Source organism: Thermobia domestica, chromosome 9, assembly GCF_964235325.1.
Source record: "Thermobia domestica chromosome 9, izTheDome1.hap1.1, whole genome shotgun sequence".
NCBI classification, from domain to species: domain Eukaryota; kingdom Metazoa; phylum Arthropoda; class Insecta; order Zygentoma; family Lepismatidae; genus Thermobia; species Thermobia domestica.
This window is the reverse complement of record NC_137462.1, coordinates 218062027-218085939: the sequence shown is the minus strand read 5'-3', so window position 1 is coordinate 218085939 and position 23913 is coordinate 218062027. Positions and strand designations below refer to the sequence as shown.

Below are 23913 nucleotides of genomic sequence, written 5' to 3'. Positions count from 1 at the left end.
AGCTTACCAGCAACACGTAAGCAATACGCAAATTCTAATTTTCTTGTGTTAAACCCACCAGAAAGGTCCTCGACATCATTCGTCTTGGTCCTCCTTTCTAGTCTAGTGGTTAGAGTACTCCACGAGGTTCCAAGTTCAATTTACGTTATGAAAGCACTAACACACTACAGTGGTTAATATCGCACTTTAGATTATAGGTTTTGCCCTATATAACCTCGTTGCTAATAATAGATTTCCATACAAATCAATCAAAGACATGGTCGGTTCTTGAATCTCAGCGTTCAGAAATAATTGCTCATAAATGAAAGTGAAAGTAAAAAACGAAAAAAAGAAAAGAACAAATGAAACTTGACTTCATGCTCCGCTGCGGGCACAAGATCCTGCAGGCACATGAGTTTCCTCATCTTCTCAGCTATTTATTCGGCGGAAAGATTGATTTGAGTTCACTCTGTCAATGGGCTGTGACTGTTTTTGATACGTCATTGTATGAACATTAACGTAGTGGTGGAGAAGCTATGCACCTTAAAATATTAAGCATTCCTTGCAGTTTCAGTAACCATAGTGTAGTTTGGAGGGAGCTTAAGATGTTCAATACCCTATGCCTAATAGCTTACATTCTACGTACCTCGTGTTTATTATATTGGATATTGGTACGGTAGATCGTGCAGACATGCCTTGCACCTCCTCTTTTCTTACATCTCCCTCATACATACATCGTGAGTAGACTTTTAGCAATAGAAAGAATACCACGTTTCTCCACATATTGAAGGTATAGTGGTTAGCGTGTACGCATTTCGTGCACATGTTCTCGGGTTCGACCTGCTGATAGAACATTAGAAAACATGAACGTATTACGGTGGTTTGAATTCCACTTTAAACTAAAGATTGTAAAGTCCACAATTAATACGGTCTCGGGACGCTAAACTTCAACAAAGAAACAAATCTACATAATACAAATAATTTCCAAGAACTTTGAGTCATAAATCTAGACTACGGAAATTCTCAGAAACCATATATTTAGAGGCATCATATGATGAATATCATGATGATAACGATATTCAACTTTTTCTTTCAGTGGCAAGGATACTATTGTTTTAGCATACGTAGCTGTTATTTGAACATGAACAAAAGTCAACATTATAAATAAACAAAATCGCTCTTTCTTACAGAAAATAAGGTTACTGCGAAATTTTAGTTGAAATATTTTCTTTGGTTCTAATTTAAAAATCGCGGTAATTAAGAAAACAGTGTGAAAAATATTTGCAGATTTGTCATTTTAAACATTTCTGTATCTGCATTTGCATTTACTAATAACAGAATTACGTACGGTAGATCTTCTCAAGTCTTCCCTAATATTACTGTAAAAAATATCGTAAAAAATAAATTACAAAATTAATTCTGTACCTGCTTCGCTGAGAGAATGGTTGTTTTAAAACTCCAGCTTTAAGAAAAGTAACTTGCGAGCCCGCAGTAAAATTTATTAACAAATATCGGTGCTTCAAACTCAGGTTTACAATTTGTTCTATTACCTAGATACGACGTATTCCAACATAGCATAAGGTAACTTTACTAAGTCATAAGAGTGGCTATATTGTTGGTAAATGTGGTTTTACTTTGTTGTTTCTTGAGATTTTTAACCCTTTTGGAAACATAACGTCAATGTCCTCTCCACGTCCTAAATGAATAGGCTTAATCACGTTACCAGAAACAGCAGAGTATTCTCAAGTTTTCTTGCTTCCACAGTGTCTGATGAAGCCATTATGTTCAGCTAATTGGCGAAACTGCTACACATTTATTATTTTGTAAATAAACTTGCTTTGCTCAGCGATTTGTATTTTTAAAATAAGTTATTCAATATAGCAAAGCTAGTATGTATTAGTTAGTTAACAAATTTTACGTTTCTCCAGCACGTTTTACTATGTAAAACCATACATAAACATCAAATACGCTAAAAATCTTCCTTGTTATTCTCTGATAAATCAGGCAACCCTAAATATTTCTCTTGAGTTATGAGACTACAGTCCTAGCAAAGTGGAAGTGAACCTCTCTTCTCCTCAATTATAACTAGAAAGGGTATATCCGATATATTAGAATAGACTTTTCGTATGCAATGACAATAATAATAAATAAAATAATGACCTGGTTTTTCCTTCAGCTTTTGTTTTTGGGTTTTCTTCTTGACAGGTTCTTCCAGGCTCTTTTTGCAATATCCTTTGTGTTTCACTCGTATATGGATTCCTTCCAAACAGGCTTCCCTGTGCAACAGGCAATGATTGTCGTAGGATCTTCCGTTGGATCCACATACAGGAGAGAAGTTGTCTGGACATGACCTTACGCATTGGCACGTAGCTTCATTGTTCACTACACGGCATTCTCTTCCTGCCTTGCATATTTTATGAGCACAGAGATCTGCAAAACAAAGAAAAAAATGTGTTAAGTCTTTGAATCAAGCGTTTAATCATATTGTAACTATAAGAATGCATGTTGTGTCATTCATACATTTTCACAGTTTTCAAACTTTTGCAAAAATCAATTAATATTACAATTAGGTTTTCTTCCCGAAACTTGTCCGAGGGGAAGGGGAGGATGGAAAATTCAAAATGCAGGAAGATTGCACTGAAACTACTATTTGAAAAAGAACATACCTTGCACAAGAGTAACTATGTAACCACACTTTAATTTATCTTAGCTTCGGGCGAGCAAAGCAGTGTTTCTTCCAGGCATAGATCTACTTCTGGGGAGCTAAACCCTCCTGGATAAGTGCAACCCACGAAGATAAGATAAATTAAATTGCGATTACTTGTCACTCTTATATAGACCACACTTTCCTTTATTACAAATAATGTACTAGTAAAACCCTATCACATTCTGATTTTGCTTCCGGGACAAAATTTTCTGAAGAACATCTGGAGCAAAGTTACACAAAATTATCCCTGGAAGAAACACTTAGTACAGTTTCCTTGTATGTTAAATTTCTGTTAGGCACAATTTACAAATATTGCTCAGTAGTGTTACAGTAAAACAGTTTACGGAATCTAGTCGTAACCAGTACCCATCCTCAATTTTCACTTATTTAAAAATATGGTAACAATTTTCTCCACTTAAGTTTTCTAGCAAAACCAACTTAAAAATAATATTTAACGAATAACCATTACTCAGAAATATGTCTTGAAATCAACTATAAGGTTACAAAGTAAATCAAGGAATTTGTTTAGAAGATAGTGAAAAAAAATCTACAATAATTATTAAAAGAACGGCTTTGTATTAAAAACTTAGAAAGTACGAAAATAAACCGTAGTTGATTTCTTTCGTAGTCAGAGTGAGATATATATACGAGGGGGGGGGGGGGTGAAAAGTTCTCGGCCTGACAATGAAAGACTGCGAATTTCAGTTCAAAAATGATTTTATTTTTCGATATAATCTCTCTTAACATCAATGCACTTGGTCCAGCATTTCTCCAACATCAGTATTTCTTCCCGGAAGAGAGAGTTTGGAATGTTGTGAAAATAGTCATCCACGACCCTCTCAACTTCTTCATTCGGTATGAAGCACTTCCCCAGAAAGAAATTTCCTGAAGTATGGAAAAAGATAGAAGTCCTATGGTGCTAAATCAGAAGAATATGGGGGATGGCCGAGCAAATCGTACCCCAACTCCCGCAGTTTTCCCATCGCCAACGCATCTTTGTGCACAGGTGCGTTGTCCTGTGAAAGATGATTTTCTTCTTCTTCAAGCCAGGTCTCTTCTCGTGAATTTTGGCACCCAGCTGGCCAAGAAGGTTTGGCACCCTGTAATTGTTCTCCCTTTTGCAAGGTAATTAACAGAATCCCTTTCCGGTCGTCTTAGCTTTCTTCGGCGGCGCACCACCAGCTTCCACCCACTGCTTGGACTGCTGTTTCAGTTCTGGTGTGCAGTGGTGAACTCTGAAGGAATGCTCTGACAAATACAATACAACTCATAGAAAAGAGCAGTGACTAGCCTACAAGGAGCAAATGACATATTTTAACTAAACAGTTTTCAAGATACATCTCTATCTGCAATATGGGTAGCTAATAATGATTAATGTCTACGGCATAACAACACAATTAACTCTAGACGCCCGCCAGGAATTTTAACAAAATGGTAGGCTCTCACGTTCGGGGCTTTGGTGACCTCCCTAATTATCACAGATTCATGAGTTATACACCATTGGAAAGCTTATAGACCACAAATTCCAATGAGGTAACATTCGGGAAATTCCCGCCGTACTCATAGAAAAATAACAGACATAAAAAAATCATTAAAAATATGAAAATATTGACTTTGCGGGGCCCTGGCAACCCTTGCAGCCACCCTACACTGACAAAATGATGAATGTGTAGGCCACATACTTGTGACAATAATGTAAGAAATGGTAGCCATTGCTGCCATTGCGTAATGAATTCGTTTTATGTAGGAAATATTTTCCAAAAAAAAAAAAAAAAAAAATGCGCAAAAACATTCATTGAATTAGACATTCTTCCCCCTCCCCCACTAATACCACGTCCATATGCAAATCATTTTTGCTGCACACATCATGTATACGAACAAGAATTATGCTTCTAGACCACTTCAGTGAAAATTATATTGTGTTATATGGGACCGTCCCGAAAATAAATGTAAATTAACCAAATTTGATCCCTTTTCGTCTATAAACAACAAGTACACATACAGGTTACTATCATGTAGGGGACTACCTCATTGCTTCACATACCAATTTTTATGGATGTACCACAAAGTGGGGAGGAATACCCGCCAAAACCTGATGAAAAAAAATTGATGAAAAATTAAAAAACGAACTTCATCCTCCCTTTCTCGACCGTACATACGTACCCCCTATATACATAAAATGCAACTGACGGAAAGCTTCATCCCTCAAAAATACTTTGGTACCAAATCATCTTTCTAGCTTAATTAGAGGCTGAGCTATTGATGTTTGTTGTAAAAATAAATGTAATTTACGTCAAAAAACTTAAAACTCCAAAAATTGGCTAACTTTGCCCCCTCCCTTCTCCCCCATATAAGCAAGAAGTACAAATACACGATATTATCATGTAGTGGCTTACTTCATTGCTTCACGTAACAATTTTTATGAATCTTTCCCCCAAGAGGGGGAATGGCCCCCAAAAAACTCTTGAAAAACAACAAAAAAGCACGATATTTACCCTCCTCCCATATACATAAAATGCACACCAGCAAAGCTGCATCTTTCAGAAATAAATTGGTACCAAAACCATCTTCCAGCCTTAATTTGAGGTTTAATTAGGGCCTGAGCCATTGAAGTTTAAAGCCCTGACACAGCAGTTGCGTCAATGGGCGTTTAAAGATTAAGAATGCAGACGACCAGTAGAATGTAGCACAAAGAAACTAAACTACATACTCTGTGAACGGAGATCGGGAAAATCCCGATTTATTTCTCCGGAATTAAATATTTGGACGGATCGAGATTAGGGAAGTTCCCGAAATTTGATCCTAGCGGTTGAATATAGATGGCAAGCAATACCTAAGAGTGTAAAAATGTAATATATATGCGTATTTAGATTATTGTTTTAAACAAAATAAACATTTTAAACATGTTTTTTTTAACAAAGTACTTTGTTTTAAACGTTTAAAACGTTTTAAACAAAAAACATGTTTTAAACATAAAAAACGTTCTTTTTTTTTTAAAACATGTTTTTTCAACCCTGATCAAAAGGTGTATTAAGGATCTGTCTATATTATGCAATTCCTGAAAACAAAGAAAAATAAACTTTGAAATTATCATGATAAAACTTTTACTGACATGACCCTGCAACATTGCTATTCATCACGAACTGAATGGTCAGTTCTATGGCAGATTCCTGAAGTGCCCCCGTTTTGATTCAATGAATAGCAGCGTTGCCAGGTGTATGTAAGTAAATGTTTTATCATGATAATTTCAAAATTTCTTTTCATTGCTTTCAGGAATTGCATATCATAGACAGATCCCTAAGACATCTTTTGATGCACTGAAACATCACCACTGTTGCAAATTCAGAATGTTAATTTATGAAAACCACGTTTTCCCTAGTAACCCCTTACAAAAGCCTCATCCGATTAGTTATTGTTCGAAAGCAAAAATTCTTTTTTCCATTCCATACTTTCCAAGCTACTCTAACTATACAAACTGAAAATTAACGGCGGAACATCTATACGCATGAGTTATGAGTCAATTTACGTGTCTTGTTAAAAAAAATCGATTTACACCTTCGGTTACATCTGGCAACACTGTGTGGTTCCTAGTGTACTTCAATCGTTGCTTTCTATTTTAAAAATATATGCATGAACAAGGCTTCATTTTGGTATAACCATTATTTGTGTACCGCTTCAGGTTCAAAAGTTGTACTATCACAAACTCCGGGTTACATTGTATATTGGACACCCCGTAGTTTAGTAAATGCCCCGTATAATTATCAGTTCACTTCTTGTATCAGAAGGTCACGAAATTACCTGCACTTGCTAACAATGAAAATATTCAGTGCGCACTATTCACATTAAAAGTAAATACGTAATCGATTGAGAAGTGTATTTACATTTATTTGACACGCTTATCACCTGCTGCAGAGTGTAGTGCCCACCTTAATTTTTAAGAGCTTAAAAAAATCAAAATTGAAGATATTTCACTAGATAACGCTTTCTCTACCCATTTTACGTTAGACCCCGTTTTACCACATTCTCTTGCCAGCAATGCTACAAGTAATTTCTGATAAGCTTAATAAGTTTTTTTTTTTTTTAAATAATCGCTGATTATCGCTTACGATTGTACACGTATATAAGCCTTTAACGCATGTAGAATTCTGCAAAGAATGAAGGATCCCAAACGAAATCAATCCCTTTTCAATTGCCGATAGAATAATGTCTTCTTTGTTGATTTATTAATAAACAAAGGAATGAATTAGTCTTTGTAATTCAAAGTAAGAAATTCATCATGTTCTTTAAAAATACATTTTTCCGGTTCTAGGTCCTAATTATATAGGGTGCGGCACGTAAAACCGGCCCGTCGTAATATTCTGGTATATTGTGTTTTTGGCAACACTTAAATAATCTACCTTCCTACCAAGAGGTGGCGTGTCGAGGTCGGGTCGACTTACGTGACCTGCAGCAGTCACGTGCAGCCGCAGCCAGTGAAACTTGTCGAAACCAGTTGAGAAAAAGGCCTCGTTGTGTTAAGCCGGGTGAGTGTCAGTGTGTGATAATGCCGTATTCGATACTCGAGCGTGTTGCCATTGTTGAAGGGTTCATTCTCACTGGATCTTTTGTGAAAACAAAGAATTTGTTTCGAGAGAAATTTCCAGGACGTTCTGTGCCAGCAAAAAGCACCATTCAGGAATTGATTGAAAAATGGCGGCGTACAGGATCGGTTCAAAATGCTCCCAGGAACAGACGACCATCTGTCTGCACACCTGAATTAAAGATGCAGGTGGAGGAGATAATGACAAGAAGTCCTCGAAAGTCAACCAGGAGATTGAGTCAACAGGTTCATGCGAGTGAGAGAAGTTGCAGACGTGTTTTAAGGGGACTGAAGTTATAACCGTACCGGATAAGTGTTGTGCAAGAACTGAAGGAGCCTGACCTGCAGAAGAGGGTGCATTTCTGTTCATGGCTGTTGTCCACGTGTGACTTTTACTTATGGGGACTGTTAAAGGGAAGAGTATACGAAACAAATCCACACACAATTGAAGAACTCAAAACCAGGATCCAGGATGTCACCAATAGCATTACAACACAAGAACTGACAAGGGTATATATGAATCTCCTCAATCGTGCTTACATGTGTGTTGAAGTGGGCGGAGGACACTTTCAGCACCTGCTGTGAAGGCTGCTGTGAAGGTGAGTAGTCATATTCAATACATTACATTTCATTTATGTGTTGTAGTTAATCATATTCAATACATTACATTTCATTTTATGTGCTCACTTTACGGGCCGGTTTTACGTGCCGCACCCTGTATTTATCTTGTTTATCTCCCATTGTGACTTCCATGTATTACTCTCGTTACCCTCTAGGGGTTTCGACCCTCAGATTGAGAAACCCTGTACTGGAATATGTTAATTTTTAATACTTGAATTATTTAAATTGGACCAATTGTTTATATTGGTTGATTGATTATTTTCGTTTCATGTAAAACGCGCATTCACACGCTGAAGGTAATTTCTATTAGAAAACAGTTCGTGTTATAAGCCAACTCCGTAAATTACGGTTGTTAAGTACTTAAAATTTTATCGAATAGCTTTTCATTTTGGTATAATTCCTGCTAAGTATTTTACCTATTCACTGCTAGTAAAAATATCCGACTCATTGTTTCAGTTTTATATTGAATCCTAGTAAAGTGTTATGTGTAGCCTAGCAATTTTGCCTCTTAGATATCATCAAAGAAAGGAACATTAACTTGTGACGACAGATAAAATATGAATAAGGAAGGTTACACTGTGTGTATTGCCTCAAAAGAGGTAAAAGTACTGTGGAGTACGATGAAGTAATATACTTATTTTTTCGACCTCAAAGTAGACAGAAACTATTCATTAAAATTTAGATAAATTTTACGAAAGGTACAGTAGAACAGACAGAGGAAAAAGTCACACAAATGCTAAGTAGAATGACAGAAGATTTTCTGGTTATGCTTCCTGGATGTTTGTAAAAAGTATCAAGTTTAAAAAGTTCAACGCGTAAAGGCCGTCTCACACCTCCTGACATTTAAGGCATCTCCTCCTTTTCACAATACCCAATCAAAGTTAGGCGACATTGTCTAATATTCGATGCTTGAGAGAAATATTTTGTATTCGAAAATTCTTTTGTAATAGAATGTTAAAATATATCTAGGGGGGAAAACAGTAAACGTTTCTAAACATGTAGGCCTACGAAAAAAGAAAAAAGAAAACACACACACACAATTCTACGTACAGTGGTTCATTATCGTATTGCAATTTTTCTTCATATAAAAGCCAATCCGAAACAGCGTATGCTTCGATCTCCCACCTGTGTCTTACAAAAGACATGTTTCAAGTTATTCTTGTAAACGAAAGAAAGGGAAATATGACAATGTCGCACTTATACTCCATTGGCTTTTGCCAGACGTCAAGAGGTTTGAGCCGGACTGTAGTACTTTCAACATTTTCATTTTATAAATTATGGAAGAAATGTTCTATTACGTTAAAACATAAATTTTAACTTGTTTATTCGCACGCTATATTGCTAACAGAAAGTGTGCGGAAATAACATTAAGTATATACACAAAACTCTCGTATACATTTCAAAGTGAAATTATTCTTTAATATAATTTACTAAAGCTTTACTTTTTTTTAATTAAAACTATGTTTCTTACAGCTATGTACATAATACATTTACATTATGTACAAAAATTTCCATTTGTAATTCTGAAAGGGATTGTATAGATTTGAAGGAATTATGTGCTGCAAAGGTCACGCTAATGACAACAGAAAAATCTTTAGAGAGAACACTTTTCGTGTCAGTGCTGCATCGTCAAGGTAATTCTCACAACAGCCTTTAGATGTTCGAACACACGCAACAATATTCTGTCTGTATGGTACCTTATGTAATGTATGTTTCTCGTGCTTAAAATAAAGATTGTTACAGAAAAAAGAGAAGAAAAATACTGATACTTGATTCTAAAAGGAGAAACACTGCAAAATCCTATAGCAGAATAACTACTGTAATTCTTTTATTTTCTTTTTCTTTCTTTTTTTTATTTCCAAAATGAATGAAATATTTCAGTTTTACGGTGCCGTCCCACTGTTAGACTAAACCACAGGGATGATTAATGAAATTGGTCATTATAATAATCGGTGAAATGAGAATGTGGGAAGAAAGGGAGAACTCTGAGAAAACCTACAGACACGGACGCTATTGGAATGTAATTTCCTGTAGTTCTCAGTTCTATAAAGCAATACATTTAACCACTGGCGTCTCTGCCATATAAAAGTTGGGGGAGGGGCATCAAAGAAAGTGATTTAAATGGAACTACCTAGCCCAACCTGTTTATTAACTTCGATTCCATTTGTTACCTTTCTGCTTACCATCACGGATCCCCTAAGGTGTATCAAGAACTCGATTACAATCGTTTCACAGCCTGAATATTATATTCCAAATAAATACAATTATTATTATTTAAATGATATTCTGTGGTTAGTAAATATATTAAATTAGAATAAAATATTGAATATTTTGTACTTCAAAATATTGGGGGGACGCGTCCCCCCGCCAGAGACGCCCGTGCATTTAACAAACCATGCACAAATAACAGTGTGACATTTGCAATTTCAAAGAACCCATTAAAAAAAGTATTGAATCCTTAATTCCCAGTGCCAATACTGTGTACTTTGAGCTTATAGTATGTTATATTTTTCACGTATCTGTGATTTATTTATATAGTATGTTTAATTAACTTTGTGTGACTCTATTTGAATCAATATTTCTTAAAATAATGTCAGTTACCACACCTGTATTTTCGCCCCTGGGTCCAACAAAATTTTTCATCAGTCTCCTTATTTCTCCAATTTAGTTATGTGTAAGTAAAAATAAGACAAAAAACTGACGAACAACGAAACGATATCGTGTCTCTCTAAGATAGAGCCGTGGCTAGAGATTTCGGCGCCCCTACACTCACCTAACCAAGCTTTTTACACATAGGAGAAGGAGCTTTTGTTGTTACGCTGCGCTGAATTTTTATCAAGCTGATAGGACAGACCATTCAACGGCCAAAAGTGATCATTATGTATTCTTGTAGGCAAAAATATAGTTTGGCTACTACATATGTTCGAAAGTATAGTAATTACTTAATTTCTTAATGAATGAAAGTTCTGAATTTAAGGTTACTTATTATTAATTAACATATGAAATATACACTAACACACATGCACACATACATATACTGTATATATATCTATAACATGTATGTAGACAAATAAAAAATATCACACAACTAGATATTTATGTACAAAAAAAATATCCTAGCGATATAAGTATTTTATGGAAAAATGATGCCAATAAATTCCATCAAATTGGAAGCATTTCAATGGAATTAAAAACCACACACACACACACACACACTGGTAGTAGTCAACTTTTGAAAAAGATGAAATTCGTTCGGTTAAGAACCTATTCTACTGCTTCAAGTTCAAAAATGTTATTATTCCCCTTGTTTACCTTCATTTTTAATGTTTCTGCGCAAACAGCAATCACGATTAATCCGATTGGATAGAAAAGCGGTTTAAGTAGCCAAACACATCATCATCAAAACGCTTAACACGTTTCAGAGTTTGACTGTTTCTGATTTTGAAAATGATTCTGCGTACACTATAAGTCATTACTCGGCAACTTGTATATCACATCGTCATTAACAACCCATGCATAGACTAATAACTTTAAGTAATAAGCAAAATCTTATTGTGACTCTGACCGAAACGTTTGGGTTGCGGGCGGAGCGAGCAAGAAAATTAACAAATCTTTCTTTGCAAACCGACGACGATATAGATTTAATAGGGCGCCAATCAGTAGCGTAGCCAGGATGTGTGTTTGGGGGGGGGCCAAGTGCTGTTATAGGTACATATAGAAAAGTTACAAACAAAAAAATATATAAACATAAAAATATATAAAAAATTACAAACATCAAAGTACTAAAGTACATTGTCGGACCTCTTTGGGGGGGGCCCGGCCCCTCCGGGCCCCCCCCTTCCCTACGCCACTGGCGCCAATACTTTTTCGGGGCGATGCGTCGTTTACTCATTTCCAACTCTTTTCTTCTTGAGCCCGTTGGCTTGCTATCAGCGTCCGGGGCAACCACCCTGTTCATCCCCCCTTCCCCAGTTACGGCTGTGCTCTGGGATACAAAATAAAAGGAAACATCAATAAAGCTACTAAACGTTAGTCTACAGAAAATACAACACACCATTGTCCATAAGTTTCCAATTACAGTTTATGAATTCACAAATACCTAGAAAGCCTTTTCTTTTTCGCATACCATACTTCAAACTTGATTTCTAAATACGCTGCCCCGTGATTCATGCGTAAATATGGGTCTCTCAGTCAATATTTTGACGATTTTCATTTCTTTCTGCTTTTAAAAGGCTCGATCCATACAGATTCTAATAAAGTAGCAAAACTGATGATGAAACAAAGCTAATAAAGTAGTGAGCGATTGGCATTGTTTTAAGAAACACCGATTCACTTCCATATTCCACACTTCTCAGTGCGGCCTCCAATCGACATTAGAGTTTCAGTGTCATAGTAATCAGAAGCCTACGTATAAACTCGAGAATCAAGATAAGTAGTGACTTCGAGCTTGCTTTATATAAAAATTTAGACTTTATGCGTGTATACACATGTCTTTAATAGGCAAAGAGTTCTATTTTGTTTTGAGTTTAACGTCCCATGACTACGCACGGAGGCTAAAGGAGACGACGATGATAATACCGAACAAATTGCTGGAATCAAAAAAGGGAGGAAACGGAGAACCTCACGAAAGCCCGCGCACACGGTGATTATCAACCATAAATCCCACTTGGCGCGACCTGGGATCGAACCAGGGACCTCACGTAGGAGATGTGAGCGCTCTACTACTGAATCACCATGATTCGCACAGAGTTCCTACGTACACTAATGTTCATATTGTCAGAATCTCTTACGAAACAACTAGCTGTCTTTGTTATTTACGTTACTTTGATCGTACTACTGAAGAGGCAATTTGGATAAGGGCGTATCGACCTATTACCGGTAAAATGAGATATACATATTTTCTGCAAGTTGAGCACATCCGCATATGTCTAGGTGGTGTTAAGGTAATATCTCTGCTCCGTAGCGAACGCCTGTCTCCAAAAATAGTGTGTAAATACGTTGGTTAGTTGGATAAGGGCGTTTGTCTTTCTGCTCTCCTGAAAAATTGAAGAATTGCTAGTTAGGCCCTTATCCAAATTTACCCCTCATTTGTCTTCCCCTTAAACATCAAGGATACTACGAGTTCAACCGAACTCATCCGATCTGTATCAAACTTAGCATAGTGGTTTGTGCCTTGATCTACTACACAGGCGCGTGAAGTATTACGGTGTATGTTGTGAAGCTTCAGTTCCCAAGTTGCGGGGAGAAAAAATCAACTGAGCTCATCGAATCGAGGTAAAACTTGGCATGATGATAGTGAAGTATTACGTTGTGCTGGCTTTTGGATCCCGAGAGAGGGAGAGATCAAATTTTGAGTCAGAGTTTCGAAAACAGAAAATAGCAGGAGTTACGTAGATAACCTCTTCCGTCCGTCCGCATAGAATAGTCCCAGTTACAGCAAGTTGGCTATTTTGCATTGAAACACATACCAGCGGAAAACAAAAAATGAACAAGAAATTAACAACAGTAATGCATATAACCTGTAACAACAGTAATAGTTCGTAAATGATGCACAACCAACGTTCTAAATCAATTCATTGGGAATAATAAGAATGTAATTAACAATGTTTAAATAGCAGTTAAAGGCCAGTCTCGAATAGAAAGACAAAAGTCAAATGAAGGACAATCTTTACGATAAGGTATACGTATTTCACTTGTTTTTGAAACTAATTAACTGTATTTATAGTCTTAAGGACATTTCAAGACACAACATACTGAAAAGTTACTTGTAGTTGCTATTATAGATTTTTTTTTTAAAATGAAGTGCGAATATGCTCAATTTTTGTTAAAAAGCAACTCCAATAGTGGTGCCACCATTTGTACAGGAGTGAAATAATTGGCAATGGCGAGGAAACTGATTTCCCTGGACCCCTGGCACTTAGGGTCTAATAGTGACGACTTTTTACTTTGAAGGCATTCTTTAAATTCTGATGTGAGGCACGAATATTACGTAAAATAAGTTTTGTTATTGCCCAGTACCAGTTCCAATGCCAGCTTTTATTTCGGGGTGGGAACAAGCGGAGGGGCAAGTTTTTTTTTATTTTTTTTTTAAGAGGGAAGCTATTTCTTTGTACATACCGAAAATAACATTTTTATGTTACTTGACTTACATCATAACACACCCTGTCTGGAAGCGCCTGCCCCTTGCCTCCTGTAGCGTCCTTACTGCTCAGTGCCAGTGTTCGTAGGTTTCTTTAAGAAAATTTCCCTCGACTGACAAAATTTTCCTTTTCTTATCAAATTTTCCCTATTTTGTTGAGTGTCCAATTCCTATGACAGAAGTTGCGTGATAACGTTAATTTAGCTACATTAAAGGAACTACCAACCACATTTGTTTTATTGGTTTGCTTTTTGCTTCTATTTTTTCATTTACTTCTCATTCACTTTATTTTATTTATTTATTTATTTATTTATTTTTACAGAAGTTACACAAATACACTGTCAACAAAATGAAACGAAATGTTTCAGTTTAACGTCCCACGTTTTTATCTTTACGCTAAGGGAGACAATGATCGGACACGGACTCGAGAAAATCCACGGACACGATGTTGTTTACCACAAGCTTACTTGGCTGGGAATTGAACCAGGGAAATCATGCACCAGAGGTAAGCGCTCTACCACTGAGCTACCATGCACCCCATCCAGCCAACATGTGGGTGCTACTTATGCTACTTTGAGCGCACGCAAACTATTGCTACTGTATTGGTTTATTTCTGAAGAACAAAGAAATATTTCAGCATTGATATTGGTCAATTAGTCAGCTAGAGAATTTCCCTGGATTATTCACGTTTTATCGAAAACTTTTTTTTTCTTTTTTTGCTAAATTTACCTATGAAATTTCCCTCAAACTACGAACACTGCCGATTACATGTCTTACATACATAATTATTGAACAAAGGGACTCTTCTGTGATAGTAGCGGACCAAGTAGTCAGAACGCATGAACAAGGATAATATCAAGCATCGTGACTTAAGCTATGTTGCCAAATTTGTCATGGAATTCAATCAGCGCTACGGACTCTATATTAAAATAACTGGAATTTGTGTTCAGTCGTTGCTCATTCATAAACAATAAGAAATGTCAATTTTTAAAACTATTTTTCTTTGTATTCATTGGTAAGGCATATGATTATATGACTATACTACAGAACTGACCCTGAATATCATATTTCTATTGAACACGCAATCAAATTTCTGAGGATGATAACGTTTCTCGTATTATGTTGGTGCAGTTGAAGAAAACGAATGGAAAAGGTTTTTCCTCTCCTATTCACGCTTACGCATGCTAGGATGTTAGAAATTATCTTGTGATATTTTAAAGTGGGGTCCGAACCACTGCTCAGGTTGTGTACGAGGAGATCCTCTTTCTCTCTTGTCACTCTTTAGACTGACTTTCGCTTTCTGGATTAAATGAGATCCGTGTTATGTCATTTATTATTATTCGTTGTCAAAAATAAAAAAGCATTCCGTAAGAGATCTTCTTCGGTGTACTGACATGGGTATTAGAAACTAGAAAGTCTGTACACGCTGTGTACCTTTTATTTCAGCCTGGGCTTATTGTTATTCAAAACAATCGGTTAGTTAGAAAAAAATCTACTTTATCTACTAGAATCTACTTTACAATATGTTAAATTAATGGAAACAACACTCACAGGGTCAACAATGAGAGTTTTCTCCACAAATATTATTTCTTGGTTATTTTATCAAGTATGCACTTCACAACAGAAAAAAATGATTAAATTCTGTAACCGGTTAATTGAGTTACTCTGAAACAGAAATATCTTTGTTGTTGCCTGCAGCAATATAGTTCTGCTAGTCAATCGTACAATTCGTACGATATGATATAGTGAAGTAAATAATAGTAGTTGTAACTGCATAATCAACAAGGCTGTATAAAGGGTAAGAAAACAAACTATATTAGATAAAATCAACTTAGCTAAACTAAATGTTTTGCTAAACTATAAAATATTCTACGCATTCATACTGTTGCCCTGCAACTTATTAAATGTAGATTTTACGTACTATATAATTTTGTTCATTACTCAACTGTACGTTGTATTTACGATCTTTAAAATAAAAAGAAAGAACGCTTGTATATGTGTTCCAGAGAACAATGGAAGCTAAAAGAGCATTGCAAGATAACAGAACGGTGTTTACATTTCATGGATTCCAAATTCCGAACTTCTATATTTCTCCTGGCTGTTTCAACACTACCTTTCGCTATGGGAAGGAATTTACTGAAGGAACTGTAAGGTGTTATTAATAGGGAATGATTTATAGTTGTGCAAATAGATATATATTGTCTTATCATATTCCGTCGTATTTGTCTTATCTTTGCCCATCATGATGTGTAAACTTCAAAATATCCTTAACGTTATTACCCACAAAGGACTGAGAATATCGCACGACTTTTAGCTTATAATATGGGCTCCAAATCTCGTCAAGTACAATAGGCGAGCTGGATTAAGGATCTGTTCCGCAGAGAGTTTCTGCTCTTTACATAATTACAAGTGTTTCCAACTAAGACGTCAAGGAAAGTAAAACTGTTGAGTGCTGCAAATACACCAGCACTGGCGCAAATTAGTATAATTTTATCAGATAATTTAGAAAAGAAATATCTCACTTTACGTCAATACATTCTGCTGTAGTACTAACCACGTACCGGTACTTATGCTACAGAGTTACATATCAGTTGCTTTACGGTCAGTGGCGGATCTAGAAGGTTAAAACTGGGGGGCAGCCAAAAACTAGACTATGATAGATATATAATGAGTTTAATACAAACTTTCAAAAATATATAAATAATAGCTTAAATTATTTTTGTTACTCAAAAAACTGAGGGGACCAAGGTCCCTTGACCCCAGGCTAGATACACCACTGATAGAAACTAATAGTTTTCATTCATAAGATCGTTAATTACAGAGAAACAAAGACAATTCTTTAATCCGAAACTATCAAGTTTATTATTATCATTATTATTATTGCAATAATAATAATAATAATAATAATAATAATAATAATAATAATAATAATAATAATAATAATAATAATAATAATAACGTTTACGACTGTTGATCATGTATTAGATGGTAGTTCTTTTGTTTAAGAGGAAGGAAAACCTTGTGAAACAATATTTTTTGAGCAATAACTGCTATGTTATTAAGGTGACAATAAGTACTAAAAGTTATCGAAGGACGTTTTTTAATTGTATAACTAACTCTTTTGAACCTCTCTTTTCTTCTCTTATCTGTTGGGAGAACTGCCAGATAACTTCTGAAAATTTGCCAAGACTTCCGGTTAAAAGAATGAATGAGAATCACAGAATGACTCATTTTCTGCTTTTTTTTTTTTTTTAAATCTAGTGGCTTATTGTATTCATCGGAGAATTTTGATTGTCAGGAAACAGCAATAAATATTACCTTCACAGGTTAATGTTCAAAATAGAATCCGTAAAGTACATACTTTTTCAGCATTTTCCACAATTATCAGTTTACGATGTATCACATTTTCTAAACGTAAGAACTTTCAAAGCAACTGAAATGCAGTGACGTGGAAGCAATTAAGCTACAAAGTCAATTTATTTATAAATATTTTGCTTTTAAAACATTATTATTATTTGTCGTTGGATATGAAAAGATTCATATATCTTTAACTTGACCGTACAACTGTTATATGTATCATTAACGTGACCATCATCAATTTCAACAAAATTTACAGGCTTGGCTCTATCCATGAAATAATACAAAAAATATATTTTTTAAGATCTTTAAGTCACTTAGTTCTTTGCGTAGGACTGTAAAAATGTCAAGAAAATTGCAAAAAGTAAAGTTCGGTTAATGACAAAAAATATTTTTCTCAGCTCCTATCAGCGTTAGCGTTCAATTTGGTTTTATTTTAAAGCTCTTGGAATGGGCTTTCATTGTGACATTAATATATCAAGGTCACCAAACATTTATTTGATAAAGTATATCCAAACGTGTACTTCTAAAAAATCTTTTAAAAATATTTTCCAGGTTACTGATGTGTTGTATCTGTAGTGAACATATCATAATTGGATCGCAATGGGATCATTGGGTCACCACTTTATTTGTTATTTGCATTGCTTCCGAAGATATTTACGTAAGAATTACACACTCCCTTTTACAACTTCTGGTTAGTATTGTTCATTTCTTGATTTAAGAATGTAGATTCTTCCTATTGGTTGACCCTAAGGTCTACTTTTGAAATAAGATCATTCATAGATACATTAAGAACATCCTGAACGTCTTGGTAATGGAAGGAAGGTGAAAGTTCATATGTATGTAAGAACTTCCTCTTTACTGATTGATTTTCCTGTTCTAAGTCTAGAACACACCCTAACCACCAGTGACCATCCAAAATGCAGATCAAGAATCCAACCATTTCTGTGAATTCAAGATCACCCTTTCTACTTTTGAATTGTTAGAAAATGAAAACACCCTCACTCACAGCTTATTCTTGTTCACCGAAGTTTATGAGTAGCTGGTATAGTTCTTATTGTTATTACCCTGAATTTAAATCTCTTCTTTGTGCTGTTCAATTGTTTGTACTGGAAATGTATCTATTGATCCAGCCATACAATTATCGTAGAGTCATGATCTGGTTATTGTAGGTCATCTGAAGACTGGCTCTAGCTGCAAGTCTTTTAACACTCCCACTAACACCATCGCATTAACTCTGGACACGTAATGTGGCAATATATATATTCTGTTGAGAAAATTAGCCTATTTTTATACTGAGAAGCAGCACCATTACTGTAGTAGTATATCAGGCTTGGTTTGTGCTAAAATGAGACTGCATGAACGAATTAGGTATTCCTAGAAAAGGTGCACTGCTATTGTATTATGTGTCAGGTAGTCACAAATTGTGAAAACAGATGTATGCGTCAATGTATTTGTTGTTGGATCTTGCAAACAGATTGCCAAGAGATGAACCTGTGCATTGTTCCACTGGAAATCTTTGGCTGTATCCTGAAGAATGAATGAACAGTTTCTCAGCGAAGTCGCAGATTACAAGATATTCAGGTGTTGCTTCAAATGGGTGGAGTAACGTAACTGGACCGTGGACTAGCAAGAAACGAGTGTTCAAGAAGTTTCGGAAGTTTTTCGAAACATATACTAATGAATTCTTCAGTAGGTTTCACGGATGTCTCGAGAAATGTTCTTTCAAGTTGAATCCATTCTATGTAGGTGATGATTTCAATATAGTTGAGGTCGAAAGCTTCTTTAATTCTCCCCTTGACTTCTTCAAATTCAGGACAATTCTTGCAGTCTCCAAAGTAGCAAGCTTTAGTTAGATTAGTTTCCACTAAATACGTCATAACATATTTGTAAGACTTCATTGACCTATCCCCTTCCATCAGTTCTTTCATCCTACAATGAATAACCATTAATGTTGTGCTTTGGTGCGTAGCATGCACGTAAACATTGTGGGTTCCACTTGCACCCGCAAGAACACAGTATTTAGGCCTATGGAAAAATCATATTTTAAGTAGTGGATATCTGTTTATAAAATGCAAAAGCTACACGGAGATTACAAATTTTTAACATACTCTCGTTTTCTTTAGATATATGATCAGATATAATCTTTTGTTGAGATATGATGTTTCATTCTGGTAACCATAACATTACATTGCACGCTAGGAAATATACAAATCGTGTCTTACAGTATGGATGAATAAGCAAGATAAAATTGAAATCTCCAAAACAAGAGAACTCGCTGCAATTAATTATGGAAAACATTTTAAACATATAATCTAGTTTATATTGGGTGAATCATGTCTTGCAATATTCTGGTATAGAACATACCTATATTTATTAAAGTAAAAGGAGAGAAGATTAATGTTTAAAGTATAGTTAAGTTGTCTGCAGCCACCTTCCTGCCAGTTCCCTGATTCCACGTCGATATCACGTCTTGTTGTTAGAGGCAAAAAAGTCAGTCATTCTTGCTTCCATCTCCTGCTGGTTACAGGAAATGCACAATTGACCGAGCATGTAGAAATCTAAAGGGGCAAGGTCAGGACTATACGCCGGGTGTGGCACTACTTCGATGCCATGAAGTTTCTGCATTTTTGTTGCTTGTTTGGAATCGAGTGTTGTTTTACGTTATCCTACTGATCGCAACCAAAATAGCGCGGCCATAAGCCCGAATCCGCCTAGACTAAATAATAAAATGTTACAAAGTTGAAAAATTGTAGATAAACACATTGTCGACAGGTATGTCCACACATTATAAAAATTGCGTACAAGATAAAGTAAGTCTAAAATATAACGTATTAAACAAACCATTTGTACGAAATAGGAACTCGAGACACTCCGTTGAGTCCTGGCGCCATTTAGTCTCGAACCTAACATTTGTTACATAATGTTAAGTTTGTATATCGACATTATATTTTATTTTCTTTTTCTATCTTCTTCTTGTATATTGAATAAAACTATTGAATAAAAATAAATACTGGAACTCAAGCAGATAGTGGAGCATTACAATTGTTGAAAATAGGTGGTTTTATAAAATGGTGGAATTTCTCCAGTCGCATCAGTCATTTGTGCTCCACATTGATGAGACGCCCTATGTTAAATGAACCAGCAACATTGCCAGTTTAGCAGGCTGTTTCTGTGAGCTCTCACCATACCAAAAGTACAGCGTTGTTGAGAAACGGATTCGAGGTGTTCTACGCTTCCTCGCCTGAGACTACATATAATGCGAACCTACGGGACCTCCCATCATCATTGTTCGGAATATTTTGGATAGATATTTTCCCGGGAGATGGATAGGCCGAAAAGGACCAATGTTCTGCCTACTTCGATCTCCTTATATCATCCCATTGGATTATATTTTTTTGGAGGTTCCTTAAGTATTCCTATTTCCCATATCCTTCTAGTAGGTTGCTACAGGTGAAAGCGGTTCATTGACGCTCAGTGGAGTAGCAGCTAATTGTTCTGGGGGAACATGACACTTTCGGAGGGGTCTTTTGAAATACTACAAGCAAATCGAAATTCAATTTCAGTAATTTTGGTCCCACATTGGTAAGCCGCTCTACCTTAAATAATAATAATAAAAAAAAAAACATTTCCAGTTCAGCAGGCTGTGCAAAAAGAACGTAAGAGCACACAAAAATTACACGGGAACTTGTACATTGTTATATAATTTGGGAGGCGAAGCTTCTTTCCCCTTGTGGCTAAGCCCCTGTTGACGTTGACATATTGGTAATGCTGAGATACTGTGCAAGGAGTCGCCTTGACACACTGTGGCCAACCAAAATAGCATACACTGACGTTTAATATAATGACAAAAATGAAATATGTTAAATTAAGGTACATATTGAAAGGATCTGCGATATTATATAATCTGAATTGGTATTTGTGACGGATTATACTGGTTGGGAACAGCCAGATCGTCGGATAAATTTCTGGTCCAGAAATGAAAAATCGTTCGATCACACTGAAATATGCAACTATTTCCATTTATGGACAACGTATGAAAAAATAATTTGGAGTAAACCGACATATTCCATTTACTTAAAACGTTTAATTGTATTTCTTTAATCTACCGTTCATTTATCTTATCAAACTAATCTGAGCCCACACACTCCCTTTCATGACATAAGAAATGCTTTGAAAAGTTTACTCTGAGATTTAGCTTGGTTTTCGCTTACTTGAATCTTGTCAGAGGCAATTTCCGTCCTTCTGCTGAGTCTGCACAAGAAACCGGTAATTTACTTTGAGTAATTTAGGACGTTCTATTTTCACACGAAAAACTTATGGTATTGATCACTTCAGAACCCGGCTTTGATAAGTAATGCCTTTTAGAGAAGCAAAGAAATAGGTCGAAAACGTAATGGTTGTTTTCAATCCTCTGAATGAACTTGTTACAAAAATACATTTGTTTATTCTCTAATTTCGAAAAAAAAAAATCGATCATGCGACAAGTAGAAACGACAGTAATGAAAAAGAACAACCTTAACTCTGTACATAAATGTGTATGAGGTGTACTAAAAATGTCAGTGGGCGAAGTTGTCAAGTATCTATTAGACAAGCAGGCATAGAGTCGAAACATTACATAATATAGACACAGATCATTCGGAGACCACTTAAGTACTGCTTCTTTGACTTCGAAATTCCATATGTTATACAGAAGATAATTTCACGTTTATGATAACGAATTTGACAACTTTACCAGCTTAAGAAATACCACGTGTAGCGTGAATTTTCGTTCGAGAAGAAAAAAAAATGTAAATGTTTTTTGGAAAGATCTTGTAATCCATCTATGTGACGGTAAATGCTCGCTTTGATTAAGTGATTCGCGTTTTTAACGCTAGGGTGAGCTGAGTCTAAGTCTTGACTACGATGTCACCGTTTGACCTGACATCTAGTGGCCGAAGTAAAAACCTGTTCAACTGAACGTGTAATCTTTAGTTCTATGGACAGGTGAGGTAGAGGAATGTTGTGAATTCCTTCTGTTCCATTTGATAACGTCGAAAATGAGTTGAATAGACTAAGTATAATTAACATTTAAGTTTGCTATATTTACTGCCTTGGGAGGCTATTTCATTAGGCAAATGTTTTCTAAATTTAAACCTTTTCTTTTTCTCCCGAGATCAGTGGATATTAGTAATATTTGAAATTAAATCTAGAAATTAGTAATGGTATTTTTGGCTACTTAACTAGAAATTGTTACGACGTAGTAGTGAATGACTTTCGGTATATCTTTCTATTTTGGAGTGCTCATTTATATTTCTTCGTGCTTATTAATTGGATTCCGTTTGATACGTACTGAAAATCATTTAATCAACTTGTGCAATTACTGCAATCTTCATTCTTTTTGTGTGTTAAAATTACGTAAAGATTTTTGCTCCTTTAAAAACCAGTTATATAGAGCTTTCAAGCTTGCTCCTTCAGAGCTAGAAATATTAGCTTTAAACGATCTAAATTATTTATATTTTGTTTGGCTTTACGTTATTTTGTTATATACAAAGATATTCATATTAATAGTTGTTGTTGACAATTTCCTTTTGGAAAAAAAAAGTTAAAAATAAAAGTTTACTAGCATGTATTTCATGGAGTCTTAATGAAACGAACCGAGGTCCCTATGTATGCGGTGTATTTCGCTACATAGAAAATATATTAAATCACCTGTCCATAGAACTCGGTTCTCAATAGGCCGAGTAGGCTCCATGAATGTAGAATATAAATGCCTTTGTAAGAGGAAAATTATTAGGCGTGTCTTTTTGCTCTCAAAATTTAGTAAAAGTAACAAACCCCTTTTGGAAGTATTTAACCTTCAAAATTCTAATCCCTTATGAATCAATTAGGCAATTTTTGTGATACAGATAGAGAAAGTAATACCTCTTTTGGTACTGATTTAGTATGGAGTGGCCACACGTTAGGCGATGTTACAATGAGTGAGAGTGTAATTTCGCGTATAGAGAACCCAAATAATGCTCACGTTTGTGGAAATAAAGGCCCTTGTCATAGAGATAATGAAAATGTAACCATGGAACCTCTGGGATATGTTAAATTTAATGAAAAAGTAAGTGAACATAGAGAACCACCTAGCACAAGTTTGATGTACGGTAAAAACCATATGCAAAATTTTCAATCTTTTACGGACGAAAGTGATCGAACCACCTATGTTAAGACATTTTATAGGAGTAATTTTGGAAATGAACCTATTAGTGAACAAAGTCAAAGTAACTTGATGGGTAGAACCTTACAATGTGGACCCATAAGTTCACAGCCTAAATTAAATCAACCTTTGGGATACGGTTTTAAGTTTGACAAGTATTTATCAGAAACTGTGTATAAATCTGTGCAAAATCAACTTCATGATATTCCGTACGTAGACGGAAGTGATAGTTTGGCTTTCTGTCAGTTCTTACTGAAGGTGGAACTTTTGATATCACGTGGAATTGCACCGAATGAAGTGATTTTGGTTTCGGTTTTGGGTAAACTAAATGGTGATGCGTATAGAGA

At 35.6% G+C, this 23913-nt stretch overlaps 1 protein-coding gene across 1 annotated transcript in view; it reads right to left on the bottom strand.

Moving 5' to 3' along the window:
• The window catches only part of LOC145660601 (follistatin-related protein 1-like), a 186922-nt gene that overhangs the window by 72360 nt on the left and 90649 nt on the right, over nt 1-23913 (bottom strand). Inside the window, exon 3 of the mRNA XM_081725862.1 lies at nt 2140-2409. Coding sequence (XP_081581988.1) covers nt 2140-2409 — 270 coding nt within the window. The remainder of the gene's footprint in view (nt 1-2139; nt 2410-23913) is intronic.